This window comes from Panulirus ornatus, chromosome 55, assembly GCF_036320965.1.
Source record: "Panulirus ornatus isolate Po-2019 chromosome 55, ASM3632096v1, whole genome shotgun sequence".
NCBI lineage: Eukaryota > Metazoa > Arthropoda > Malacostraca > Decapoda > Palinuridae > Panulirus > Panulirus ornatus.
In genome coordinates, this window is record NC_092278.1 from 30,520,205 (window position 1) to 30,534,979 (window position 14,775).

At 41.0% G+C, this 14,775-nt stretch overlaps 1 protein-coding gene across 2 annotated transcripts; it reads right to left on the reverse strand.

The window, feature by feature from the left end:
* Nucleotides 1-2,178: 2,178 nt before the first annotated feature.
* LOC139765421 (uncharacterized) lies at nt 2,179-4,339 on the reverse strand. Of its 2 annotated transcripts, XM_071692784.1 has the most exons (4): nt 4,310-4,339; nt 3,619-4,130; nt 2,696-3,426; nt 2,179-2,641 (listed from the first exon to the last, which is right to left on the reverse strand). In XM_071692784.1, the coding sequence occupies exons 1-4, from the start codon at nt 4,316-4,318 to the stop codon at nt 2,367-2,369; spliced, it is 1,527 nt and encodes a 508-aa protein (XP_071548885.1). In that variant the 5' UTR covers nt 4,319-4,339; the 3' UTR covers nt 2,179-2,366. The 2 variants fall into 2 exon arrangements, with proteins under 2 accessions (XP_071548885.1, XP_071548883.1); XM_071692782.1 differs by having other exon boundaries at nt 2,179-3,426.
* Nucleotides 4,340-14,775: the final 10,436 nt, after the last annotated feature.

The window sequence follows — 14,775 nt, forward strand, 5'->3', positions numbered from 1 at the left end:
CATAAAGCAAACATAGTTAATGTTTAGCGAAAAAAAAAACTGCGATTCACTTTAAGGCACTAAGCTCAGGAAGTCATCACGCGCGCCTGGTATCACTATGTTGTATCATGATGTTTAAGTATGCTTCAGTTTGGAAGTGTCAGACGAGGTATGTAATTGTTTACATAGAACGAGAACCTTAACACACTTTGTATCCTCGTATGACTTGCGTGTTAGTAATGAATCCTCTCCGGTACTTTCATTTTATGTGTTTATGTTAAAGTAAGTACTATTCCTTCAGAAACAGGTTTTACCACTGGCAGCAAGTGGAGTCATGACTCAGTATCTGTGGTCGGTAACGAGACACAGACACATTCCTACAATACATTGTCTTGACTATATACAACCGCTTAGTAAGGGTCTGTATTAGAGTGTGAGGTTAACAGTACCAGAGGAGAAACATTCTTGACTCACCACTAAGATGGTATTCCTCTGTCATGACTGAAACATCTCACTTATCTTCAAAGACACGTTCACAAAATGCATCGAGGATGAGGATGTCATTCATACTAATACTTTCAGCAAATTACATAACCATTTAACATTTGTATGTTATGATATGTTATGTGTGGGGCCTGGATGTGGAAAGGGAGCTGTGGTTTCGGTGCATTATTACATGACAGCTAGAGACTGAGTGTGGGGCCTTTGTTGTCTTTTCCTAGCGCTACCTCGCACACATGAGGGGGGAGGGTGTTGTTATTCCATGTGTGGCGGGGTAGCGATGGGAACAAATAAAGGCAGACAGTATGAATTATGTACATGTGTATATATGTATATGTCTGTGTGTGTATATATATGTGTACATTGAAATGTATAGGTATGTATATTTGCGTGTGTGGACGTGTATGTATATACATGTGTATGTGGGCGGGTTGGGCCATTCTTTCGTCTGTTTCCTTGCGCTACCTCGCTAATGCGGGAGACAGCGACAAAGCAAAATAGATATATAAAATATGTTATGATATACTGAAGTCATAAATAGATCAGCACCACACTCCCTCTGCATCGTAAACACTGTCATTCATTACTGTTTCTGTGGCGTTTACGTATGACTTGTGACCAAGATACATAAAATCTAGCCACCAAAACTTGCCACATATTGTACCTCCTGCTTTGTCCTAGTGGGCTGCACTCTGTGTATCTTCAATTACACTCTGTCATCAACTGCACTCTGTAATCAGTTACACTCTATCATCGGGTGCACTCTCAGTGTCATCATCTGCTTTCTGTGTCATCAGTTGCACCTTATGTAATCAGCTGAAGTCGTTGCATCATCAACTACACTCTTTCATCATTTTCACACTGTTCGTCATCATCAGCTGCACTCTCTTCATAAGTCAATAACCGTCTTCATTGTATAAGCATCGCCATGATCTGTGTCATGCATGAGGTAAGCTCCTGAAGATGACTTAAGTGGAGTAAAATATCACAAATGGTTTGTAATTTTCAACCTCTCAGAAAATTTATAATCTTCCCCAATAACATTTTCAGCAAGGAAATGCTCACTTTCTTACACGCATTTTCTTGTTTTTCCTTTTCCCTTTCAAGTGAAACCATTTCTTTCTGACTTGGAGATTATTTTCTTTGTCTTGATCATGTGGTCGTCTCTTCATAAACCGTTTTTTCTTTATCAGATCTGAAATTCAGTCCTGCTTTTACTTCTGTAGATTACCTTAGAAATATTGCTGACGATATCAGCAGACATGCAAAAAAGACTTTTAAAAGTTATATTACAAGTACATTCTAGGTTCTATATTTATCTGTCCCTTGAAGTAGTTAGAGAAATACTGTTGTGGTAAGTCTGAATGTTACAGTGACAAGAACATATCAGCTGTTAAGAATGAAATTTGCCATAGAGCATTATTGAACATTAACAGAATATTATATTCCATCTTCAGTTGCATAGATGCGACATTATTGACGTTATTTGCTTGAAGACGTCTCGCTCTGGGCAACTTCTTTGAAATCATCGAGTAGTCTATTGATGCTTGTACTTATTAGTACCCGTCTAAGTCATCCACACAGATCTGTTACTGTTGTCTTTGGATACATGATGTCTTCCATCCTTTTCGTCATGCAAGTTTGTTGGTTATGTTTGAGGATATATGAAAATGCACTTAATATCATTCATATCTTTGCTATTCAGTTTCGATGATTTACATAATACTAATTCTAATAAGCGTTTGGTCAGTATCATGTGAAAGAAGTACATTTCATATAGGAACATGGGTTTCGAACATGGCAACTGTGGACATAGGAAGCCTCATTAAGACGGGCAATTATTCAAATAGGCCAATATAAGCCACAGAATTAGCAATACATGCCTCTCAGGGAGAACCATAGGTCCTGCTAGGAGCAGGCCTGTAGGAGCTTGTTCCTGTAGAACCGCTGAAACCTCCGCCAGTCGACCCTGTAGACCCTATACCGGTTGAACCACCAGATCCTCCAGTACCTGAGGTACCAAAGCCTCTCCCACCAAAACCACCGAAGCTTCCGGCACCTGAACCACCGAAGCCAGAACCAGCACCAGAGACACCACGACCACCTCCAGCACCAGAACCACCGAAACTTCCGGCACCTGAACCACTGAAGCCTCCAACACCTGAACCACCGAAGCCTGAACCAGCACCTGAACCACCGAAGCCTGAACCAGCACCTGAACCACCGAAGCCTGAACCAGCACCTGAACCACCGAAGCCTGAACCAGCACCTGAACCACCGAAGCCTGAACCAGCACCAGAGGCACCACCATATGACCCACGACCACCTCCAGCACCTGAACCAGCGCCTGAACCAGCACCTGAACCACCAAAGCCTCCAGCACCTGAACCATCGAAGCCTGAACCAGCAGCACCTGAACCACCGAAGCCTGAACCAGCACCTGAACCACCGAAGCCTCCAGCACCTGAACCACCGAAGCCCCCGGTACCTGAACCACTGACGCCTCCAGCACCTGAACCACCGAAGCCTGAACCGCCACTCGTGGCACCACCATATGATCCACGGCCACCTCCAACACCTGAACCACCGAAGCCTCCAGCACCTGAACCACCGAAGACTCCGGCACCTGAACCACTGAATCTTCCAGCACCTGAACCACCGAAGCCGGCACCAGCACCTGAGCCACTGAAGCCTCCAACACCTGAACCACTGAAGCCTCCAGCACCTGAACCATCGAAGCCTGAACCTGCACCAGAGGCACCGCCATATGATCCACGTCCAACTCCAGCAGCTGCAGCAGCGTCCTCCTGACGAGCCTTCTCGATCTGGGCGATAGCATGGGCTGGCAGAGGGGGAGGAGTGGGCAACAGGTCAGACTCCACCTGATAGCCACCCTCGTCAGCTAAGAAATTGACGGCACCTGGACTGCCATCAGGGAACGTAAATCTGAAAGGTATAAGACTGCAATTAGCCTTAATCATCAACCGAAAATTTGATATAAATGCATAGCCCCAAACGTCTTAGCGAAGAGACTGCTATCCCGTCCCATAAATACAATTAATGTACAGAAAATCCAAAACGTAATTACAAGACATGTATGCATGGGTTTCCAATGTATATTGTATGATGATTACTTACGACCATCCTCCTTGGGATGCCACAGCTCCTGTCACTCCCTGAGGGGCGCCTTGCTCAACGCGACTGATGCCATCACCAGTCTCAAACTCGAAGTAGTAGTTGCCGAACTGATCAGGTCCCTCACGTTCATCCTTCAGGATGGGAATGACAGGACCTGAAGGTCTGTAGGATGCAGCAGCAGAGCCCCCACTGCCAGCACCCCCAAAGCCTCCACCTGTTGAACTCCCGAAACCTCCTCCTGCTGATCCATCGAAGCCTCCGCCAGATGAACCCCTAAAGCCTCCCCCACCTTGACCTCCAGTAAATCCTCCAAAACTACTGATCGAACCTCCTGAAGAGGGACCTCCAAAGCCTCCTCCAACTGAACCTCCAAAGCCTACTCCAGAAGAAGCCCCAGAACCTGAGACAGACGAACCCCCAAAAGCTCCACTGCCTCTGCCAGGCGCTCCATATGAAGTAGATGGAAGCCTGGCGGCCGATGTGACAACCGCCAAGACACACAGGACAACTGTCTGTAGAGATATAAAGTTTTGGGATTAGGTATCAGAAGATTAGAGGAAATCACACCTACAGGTACCAGAGCAAGTTTATATAACACTGATATTGCAATACTTGTACAAGCTTATATGTATCTTAAATATGTTGGATTGGTTAGCGAGGGTATTATTTTCTGATGATGATATAAACTTACCGAGATCATATTATTTGTTCAGAGGACTCGGCCTGAGTGTGGAAGCAGGCGTGAGCCGACGCTTATATACCCATCCCGATCCCCCGAGGTGCGAGAGAACCAAGGTTCACAGAAAACGGATCAGGTTGAAGACGTCTTCCTGAGGGAAAAAATTATGAAATCAAGGTTATTCGAAATACAATTGAGGTCAAAACCTGTGTTTTACTTGAGAGACTTGCTTCATCCGTCTAATTTTAATGTCAAATCCAAAAGTAATTCAAGACATGTAATATGGTTAATGTATATGTATATGATTACTTACGGTCATCAACTTTGGTCAGCTCTGTCCACATGCGAAGTCCGCTGTCAATGCGGACTGATGAGTTACAGAACTGACTTCACTGACGGTTGCACGATCCTCCTCCGTTCAATCCTTCAAGAGGTGACAACTTTCTTCACATGATGGTACATGTAGAGCAACTTCATTATCTTCTGAACTGATTATATAATATATATAATAATCATTAATATATAAATATATAATATCCATATATATGCTTTTTTTTTTTTTTTTATACTTGTCCTGCTCCCGTTTGCCTAGCGCATGGAAGACCCGAAAATCCCTGACCTCACCCTCCGCCAGATGACCTAAAGCACCCCACACCCAGAAATCTCCAAAACCTCACAGCTTCTGGTTAACCTCCTGAGGACCTCCAAGCCTCCTTCAACTGACCTCCAAAGTCAACCCTGAATGACCCAGAACCTGCAGATACAATCTCCCCAAAAGCTTTCACCCTCTGCTCTCAGGCCCGTCCATAGAAATCTTTGACCTGGCCATGCTCCACACGTCCAAGACACATGACCTGTTGTACGATACTAACGTTTCGGGATAAGTATAGAAGATTCTTGGTCAACTACTCCCACTCACGTTTCATTAACCTAAATTGCATTATAACACTTATATGTTCTTAAACCAGATTTTGTTATCGAGAATTTCTTTGACCTGACGTTAACTTACCGAATCAATTACTTTTAAGCACTTGTCCTAGTGTGGCATATTCCGACCTAAAATTTCCCCCTCCCCCCAGTGGATCGACTCGGGCTTCCATGCATCGCGACAGATTCCCAATACTCTAACATGCAAACATCCTTTTATCTCATTAACATCAAACCTTGACCAATTGACGTGACCTAAACCTGATTTACTTAACGTACATTTGTTCATAATTTTTGGATCGTCCACTTCAACTTCAATCTTACCAAATGAAAGTACAACTCTGCATTTTCCGTAATCAAACAGTTTCGCTTTTCATCAGGCAAGTACCTGCAACTTTGCAAGTCTTAGAATCAAGTCTTCACTACCTTGCGCTCTCCGCAACTCCCATTTACTATCACACTGCTACATGGACCACTTAAATCCTTCAGAACACTCTACCATGGAAGGCAGACTTCATCACTCTCCAAACTAATTACATGAAACAATATTTCTCTTATCTAATACACATGTTAATCTCGATAAAATTCATGCTTCTAAAATTGCCTCCACACATATACTAATACTCAGAGCATCTACAACTCTATATGTTTCAGATCCAAAATGCTACAACAAATCCATTTGTTTCTAATTTATTAAATAATTAAAATATATATTTAATATATATTATACATTTCATTTCCTTGTACATGCAGTTCCGTTGACAGTGAGCGAAAGGGAGAGATGTACACCTAAGGCCCCGTTCCTCTGTCCATTTCGTGTCCTTCAATTGGAAAGTCGAAGGTATTGGAGGGAGATAGGTATTGGGGAGAATAGTTTTAGAGGAGCAAAGTTTTAACCAGGATTTAAGGATGTAAGTGTGTAGGAGGAAGAGGGAAAGTGATTGGTTCTCAGTGAATGTTGGTTTGCGGCAGGGGTGTGTGGTGTCTCCATGGTTGTTTAATTTGTTTATGGATGGGGTTGTTAGGGAGGTGAATGCAAGAGTTTTGGAAAGAGGGGCAAGTATGCAGTCTGTTGTGGATGAAGGAGCTTGGGAAGTGAGTCAGTTGTTGTTCACTGATGATACAGCGCTGGTGGCTAATTCGTGTGAGAAACTGCAGAAGCTGGTGACTGAGTTTGGTAAAGTGTGTAAAAGAAGAAAGCTGAGAGTGAATGTGAATAAGAGCAAGATTATTAGGTACAGTAGGGTTGAGGGACAAGTCAATTGGGAGGTAAGTTTGAATGGAGAAAACTTGGAGGAAGTGAAGTGTTTTAGATATCTTAGAGTGGATTTGGCAGCGGATGGAACCATGGAAGCGGAAGTGAATCATAGGGTGCGGGAAGGGGCGAAAGTTCTGGGAGCGTTGAAGAATGTGTGGAAGTCGAGAACATTATCTCGGAAAGCAAAAATGGGTATGTTTGAAGGAATAGGTGGTTCCAACAATGTTATATGGTTGCAAGGCGTGGGCTTTGGATAGAGTTGTGCGCAGGAGGGTGGATGTGCTGGAAATGAGAAGCTTTAGGACAATATGTGGTGGTAGGTGGTTTGATCGAGTAATGAATGAAAAGATAAGAGAGATGTGTGGTAATAAAAAGAGCGTGGTTGAGAGAGCAGAAGAGGGTGTTTGAAAGGGTTTGGTCACATGAAGGGAATGAGTGAGGAAAGATTGACCAAGAGGATATATGTGTCGGAGGTGGAGGGAACAAGGAGAAGTGGGTGACCAAATTGGAGGTGGAAAGATGGAGTGAAAAAGATTTTGAGTGATCGGGGCCTGAACATGCAGGAGGGTGAAAGGCGTGCAAGGAATAGAGTGAACTGGAACGATGTGGTATACCGGGGTCGACGTGCTGTCAGTGGATTGAACCGGGGCATGCGAAGCGTCCAGGATAAACCACGGAAAGTTCTGTGGGGCCTAGATGTGAAAAGAGAGCTGTGGTTTCAGTGCATTATACATGACAGCTAAAGACTGAGCGTGAACGAATGTGGCCTTTGTTGTCTTTTCATAGCGCTACCTCGCGCACATCTGGGGGAAGGGGGTTGTTATTTCATGTGTGGCGGGGTGGCGATGGGAATGAATAAAGGCAGACAGTATGAATTATGTACATGTGTATATATGTATATGTCTGTGTATGTATATATATGTATACGTTGAGATGTGCAGGTATGTATATTTGCGTGTGTGGACGTGTATGTACATACATGTGTATGTGGGTGGGTTGGGCCATTCTTTCGTCTGTTTCCTATATGAAGGTGAAATTCCACTTCAGAAGAAGTTCATGCAATTTGATTTAACGTAAATTTTCTATATATGCGGCACGAAGTATCTCATGGAGATATTCCACCTTATCAGGTGCCAGTCCTTAACAAAGTTTTTTCAAAACCCAGCATCACACTTGACTCCCGCCGTCCAATACCCGTCAGTACAGACCAAATACTGACCGCCTTTTCAAGCACCAACCGTCGTAAGGGAGAGTGATTAAGAGGGCGGGGGGAGGGGGATCTACTTGGCAGGGGATTACCTGGGTAGCTGGGTGTGTCTTAAACAACTTCTTTTATGTTTTCGCGTTTTATCAATTCTTCATAATGATTTATTTAATGTTAGGATGGGCTTCAAAATTGCCTGGGGACAAATTAAAGTTCATGGTATTAGCAATTAAGACATTTAATGACGTGAAAGCGTTTTACCGAACCTGATTGTACAACGCGGAGTTATATGAATACGAATAAAGTGTATAAAACGCTATCAGCTGGCTATGTGTTCTGTTCGGAAACAACCGATAGACCCCGTTGCTCACCATAGTGAGACGAAGGGTATTCGAGTACTTAGTATTTCGAATAGTTGTTTCCTATTATACAGTCCCTTAGTCTAGCGGTTAGCATGCCTGCCTCTTGCACAAGGGGTCCCAGGTTCGATCCTGGCTGATGGAGCTTTGTATGTTCTATGAAGGTGCGCGTTCATATACACTTTATTCGTATATATATATATAGATATAGATATATATATATATATATATATATATATGAGTGTGTGTGTGATCTTAATTTCTTCTATTACTCATACACTTCCGGAAAGATACAGAAATATATGTCGAGCAAGTTTACCATATGAAACTGAAAAGAGTCTGATACAGAAATACTTTCCCGTCCCCAGAGAATGCGCAAAAAATACCATTGTCTGAGTCACTGAACCTGGTCACTTCAAGCCCTTCTCTCCACTCGTGGAAGCAGATTCGACCCTCCTGTATATGGCATGAGATCGCCCTTCTCATCTGCCAGTCAGGATGACGATCGCTGGGGAGGAATCCAACAACCAGGTCTTGGGTAAGATTGTGAGCGTATGTTGAGGCGACAGGAAAGCAATTCTACAAGACTATCCATGGATAATTATGATATCTTTATTGTGCAGCATAAAAACTACGGTTGTACTGCTGTAGTAGTGTGGTGTGACTGTAACACCAGATGATAGGTAACTCATGTGTGTGTGTGTGTGTGTGTGTGTGTGTGTGTGTCTGTCTGTCTGTCTGTCTGTCTGTGCGTGAATGTGTGTGTGTGTGTGTGTGTGTGTGTGTGTGTGTGTGTGTGTGTGTGTGTGTGTGTGTGTGTGTGTGTGTGCGTGTGTGTGTGTGTGTGTGTGTGTGTGTGTGTGTGTGTGTTGTGTGTGTGTGTGTGTGTGTGTGTGTGTGTGTGTGTGTGTGTGTGTGTGTGTGTGTGTAAGTGTGTCTTTGTGTGTGTTTGTGCGTGTGTGTGTCTGCTTGTGTGTGTGTGTGTGTGTGTGTGTGTGTGTGTATGTGTGTGTGTGTGTGTGTGTGAGTAAACGCCTCAATATGAAGATGAATTTTATAGAAAGAGTAGAGCAGTATCAAGTTACCATAAGTATTTCAATGTTATCTTTCACGAAAAAGACAAGAAATATGTTAACAGAAAGAAAGACTTCCATCTTTCAAGTAATATCGATGAAAGATATGGATGAATGAACATAATTTGCCCCTTGATGTTCTGGCAAGTGTGTTTAACCTTGTCTTTTCAAACAATACATCAATAACGTGATTTCTTTTTTAGTTGTCACCGAACAAGGGCAGACGATCTTATTTAACTTTTGTATCATCTGTGTTGGTAATACTTAATTTCTGATGCTTCATTTATAATTTTGTTACCAAAATTAGCATCTTCCACAAAGGAATAGGTTCTACCATTACTAATAAATGAAATCATGACTTGTTATCGATTTCAGTCACAGAATATTGCCCAGGATATTCATAACAGAATCAAAGTTTCGTTTTCTGTGCGCTATTATAAAACTACCTCAGGAGGGAAAACATATCTTATCTTGTGAGGGTAATTTGGTCTGTCGGTGAGGCCCACGTATTGCAGACATTATCACTTTTGAAGAATCGTGAGTCAAATCACAAGTCAAATCAAGAATGAAAGTGAAGAGATGGTCTTCTACAGAGGAAAGGTTAGATTCAAAGACCACGAATGATGCAGATGTAAACTTGAAGCCGGTTAAGGAAACCCTGGTACCCAACTGGTGGTGCCATTCCGATTCGTCACTGGAGAAACTGGAACACGGTGAACAGTCATCCTTTTATTTAGGGAAAAAATAGAGGAAAAACTTGAGAGGAGAGAGGTACGTGTGTGTGTGTGTGTGTGTGTGTGTGTGTGTGTGTGTGTGTCAGTGTGTGTGTGTGTGTGTGTGTGTGTGTGTGTGTGTGTGTGTGTGTGCGTGTGTATCACTTAGTGATAAGTGTTGTGATAGGCATGGAGAGGGTGTGAGTCTCTAGATCTTATGCCGGCAACTCAAGAGCGAGTCATGCAAAAGGAGCAAATAACAGGGAACTGAGTCAGGGTGGGGTACGTGACAAAGGGCACAGTGCTAGCTCAGTGTATCACTTATCTTTCCCATAATGAGATGGGTTCACTTCCTGGAGAACGAATGCTTGTTACCAATTTATACAGGACACCCTCCACACCATCTACAAATACTTACAAATACTTACATACCATCGATAAATCGAATATACACATACGGGTGTAAGAACGCTCATTTGTTGTTTGCTAATTTTAATATGAAGCAGCTTGCCTAACTAGTGACATTACAGTATTTGGAGAAGAAAGTAAGTGCTTGTGAGAGTATTTTGAGGATTCAAACATTATTTTCGTTTCTAAGAAAGGCGATATTCAAGATGTATTAAAGTCATGTCTCAGCTTCTATAGAAATTTAGGTTCATATAAGACAGGTACCAACATTAAACTGGTCTAGTGTTGGCGAGCTCATGTAATAGAAGGGCAAATGCTAGCTTGGTCTATCACCTGTGTCTTGACAGACGAACAGTTGGCGCAAAGCCTATTCCTGGGTGTGTTTCATATATTTCGACCGCACTCTTGAAAAATTAAGAGGGTTTAAGCTGCTTTGGAGATCCAATAAAGAAAGCTGCGCTGATTCTTCACCTATGTGCACCTCAGTCAACCCTATGATTTCCCCGATATTCAAAAATCTTACACCTTATTCAGTGTCGTTAATTGAATATTCGATTTCTTTCTAATCAACTTTTATGTTGTTCTCTGGACACTGGACCACCACGGTGTGATGAATCGAAACCACAGCTTCCTATCCACGTCCAGACCCCACACACCTTTACTTGGTTTACCCTAGACATTTCACATTATCTAGTTCAGTCCATTGAAGAAAAGTCGACTCCTATTTACTCCATTCCTTACTCGCCTTTCACACTCCTGCATGTTCAGGTCTCGATCACTTAAAATCTTTTTCACTCCATCCTTACACCTCTAATTTGACCTCCCGCATCTCCTTGTTCCCTCCACTTCTGACATATATTCCCTCTTTATCAAACTTTCCTCACTAATTCTCTCCATATATTCAAACCATTTCAACACACCCACTTCTGCTCTCTTCTTATCTTCACACATTTCTCTTTCCTTTCCATCCCTTACTCAATCAAACCACCTCACACCACATATTGTCCTCAAACATTTCATTCCCAAAACATCCACCGTCCTCCGCGACACCATATCTATAACTCATGCCTTGCAGCCACATAATAGTGTTGAAAATGCTATTCCTTCAAACATACCCATTTTTGCCCTACTAGATACGGTTCCTCTTTCCACAAATTTCTTCTTTCCCAGAACCTTCGTTCATTAGCACACCATGTGACCCATTTCCGCTTCCACAGCTCTATTCGGTGCCATGTCCACTCCTACATATCTAGGAATCTCTACTTCCTCCAGTTTTTCTCCTTTCAAAGTCACATCACAACCATCTTCTACACGGAATTCTTTGAAGTATGTAGATGATATTCTTTGTTTTGGCCAACAAGTGAATATTTACAGATATTTCTCCCTTTGCTTAATAACTTAATACTTTCTAGCATATTTACTGTAAAATTGGAAAATGTTTGTACGTTACCATTTTTCGATTGATCGATAGTATTGGAGACTTGTTGAAGTTTATCATTTTCAGATAATCCACCAATATTTGTTCTTATATTCATCATTTCTGAACTCAACATGATAGAATTAAACAGTCATCAGTCCAGTCGATGTTCCTCATGGCATTACCTATATGCAGTCTACAATTTGTTGGCGAGTTTCAGATGATATGTTCCACTGGATCCAAGTTAAAGAATCCTAGATCTTTCATTCATATATCTCTTCTGTCGGCAAAGAAGTCATATTATAGAATTAACCCTAAAGTTTCCCCTGATGCCAAGAATCATTTAGTTTTCCCATTTAAAGATAATACTGACTTAGTTTTTGACATATTCAAAGCCATTAATGTGAATGTAGCGCTCAGCAATAACAATACTATTAAGAATATCTTAAAAACTCACCAGAAAACAGTGCGGGTTGTGTTTACAGACTACCTTGTCAAAGCTGTAATATATTCTATAATGGGCAGACTGGTAAGGCTCTCTATGTTAGATGTAAACAAGATGAATATGATATAAGCACATTCAAATGCTTTGCTTAATCATGTTAGATATCATGACATTAGCACTGATTAGAACATCACTAATGTAGTTATAACCTGTGAGTGCGTGATTCAAGAGGAGTATCACTGAACTTTCTCTTATCAATTTCACAAACAATTACAACTTGAGTATTAGTGAAGGTCTTGATTAACTTGATAGCTTTCCCGCAGGCAAAATCTTTCAACGGTCTCTTCTCTTATCCACATAACTTCTAACACAGGCACCGTGCCAGACCCGAGAAACCACAAGCTACAAATCCTTGTGCACCAACGGAGTCTTAGCTCCATCTCTCTTATCTATACTCTTACTGTTCTAAGTCTCCTCGCCCACTTTTGTATCTCCCCTGAGGATGTGATAATTCACGAAAGTATTTCTATTGCTGAAGGCTGCATTCTCATTAAAAGATTCATGTAAGTTGGGGACTAATGTAATGATTATCATTAGATTAGAGAATTGAAATATTATTGGCATCAAGGGGAACTTAGGAGTAGTTCTTTGAATTATCACTTTGCAAACTTATGAGATATATCATTGTAAAATACATAAACTTGGATCCAATAGAATGTGTCTTCTCAACTCTTAGTTCATAAATTCTGGACTGCATGAATTTAATGCCCTAAGGAACACCGACTGGAGTGAACAGTGGTGGACTCTCTTATGTTGAGCTGAGTAATGATAAGTATAAAAACAACATTGGTGGGTTTTCTGTAGATAATGAACATGTTTCCAACACTATGTGGATCGTGTAATCACAAATGGTAACATACAATCATTTTCAACTTGCACAGTAAATTTGGTACGAAATCTTTAACAAAGAGAGAATTGTTTGTAAATTATAAGCTGTTGGCCAAACACTTAGAAAAACATCTACTTAACTAAAGCAGATTGCCTTAAGGGGTAAGAAATCCCTTAATAATTTTGCTTCAAACAATTTCATGTATAATTTGTTTTGCACCAAGCTTCTGAACATAGCATTTTCCTTTAAAAGAAATTGAAATGCAGTCTTTTTTAATACACTATTTTGACACAGAATTCGAAATAGGTAAATCAAGATTATCCAAAGCATCCACCAGATATTCCAATGGGTCATCAACTGGAACTTTTGTTAGCCAAGATAACACATGAACACTTACAAGTCCGGAAATATTATTGACCTGGATATCATTAAGCTTGTTAACTAAATCTATATTGTCCATGACGTTAAATCTTGGTATATTACCTAAAGAATATGCTTAAGACTCCTTGGTTGGTAGACATAGCAGGTACTTTGACGCTGATGGTTTTAATGACCGTGGCAGTTGATAAACCCATAAACCCAGACAACCAACCAATCTTAGAAAGCCACAACTAGGGAATCCAGTTGACTACGTCCTCTCGGCAACCATGAATGAGAAGGATATTATGGCGATAAGTCCATTGTTATTAACACTGGTCGGCTGGTTCAGTTTTTTCTTTTAACTGCCAGATTCTTAATATTAAGGACGTTAGCCTCAAACTTTAAACACCAACCAGAAAACCTGGGACACATACACTCCCACTATGTGAGAGCATATGTCATGTGGTCCACCTGCTAACATGTAAGAACCCACTATGTGAGAGCATATGTTGTGTGGTCCACCTGCTAACATGTAAGAACCCACTATGTGAGAGCATATGTTGTGTGGTCCACCTGCTAACATGTAAGAAGAGTCATATACTATATACAGTAATACAGAAGACTCGATTTCCTATTTTGAAGAAAGAAGAGCATTCTGAATTTAAAAGTAAATTTTTTTGATTGCATCAAATTGTCAAAAAAACCTTTTCTTAAAAGCTAGTCTGAGTTTCAGTTCCTCAAATCATACTGAATATCATATTCAGCTAACTGTCATAACTAAGGAATAATGTAGATTTGAGGGCCATTTCTGAAGGTAATGAACAGTACATCAATCAGGTGTTACAACTGTGAAATCTTCCAGAACAAGAGTATGGAATGTACATACACTATCTTCTGTACATATGTATTCCATGAAGTGATCAGAGATAACTTTCTTGGTGAATAATTTCGTACAAGGCTCTTCCAGATAATCAATTCTGGCTATCGATTGCTAATTAAGACTGTCCAACTCAGGATCTCATCAATAAACACCTTCGCAATACAATTCATAATGCCATTTCTTTTCAAAGGCAACTTTGCACCTTAACGAACTACCTAACGTTGTTGTCTTAACACTCTCATCCCTTGGTCATCAGTTGGCAATTATACTGAAAGACATGGTAGTAAAAGAAACCAAAGTTCATCTCTTAAGTATCATATTTTAATCTTTCGATATATGTATATGTGTGCATATATGTGTGTGTGTGTGTGTGTGTGTGTGTATATATATATATATATATATATATATATATATATATATATATATATATATATATATATATATATATATATATATATCAATCTAATATGCGTTTATTCCATATCAAATCAGAACGCCAGATTAATTTGCTAGAGGATAAAAGGAAATACACTTGATTTCGTTCA

What these genes read in the sequence shown, in the direction of transcription:
- LOC139765421 (XM_071692782.1), bottom strand. An exon ending in GCATCCCAAGGAGGATGGTC is followed by an intron (nt 3,427 to 3,618) that starts GTAAGTAATCAT and finishes TATACCTTTCAG; the next exon opens with ATTTACGTTCCCTGATGGCA.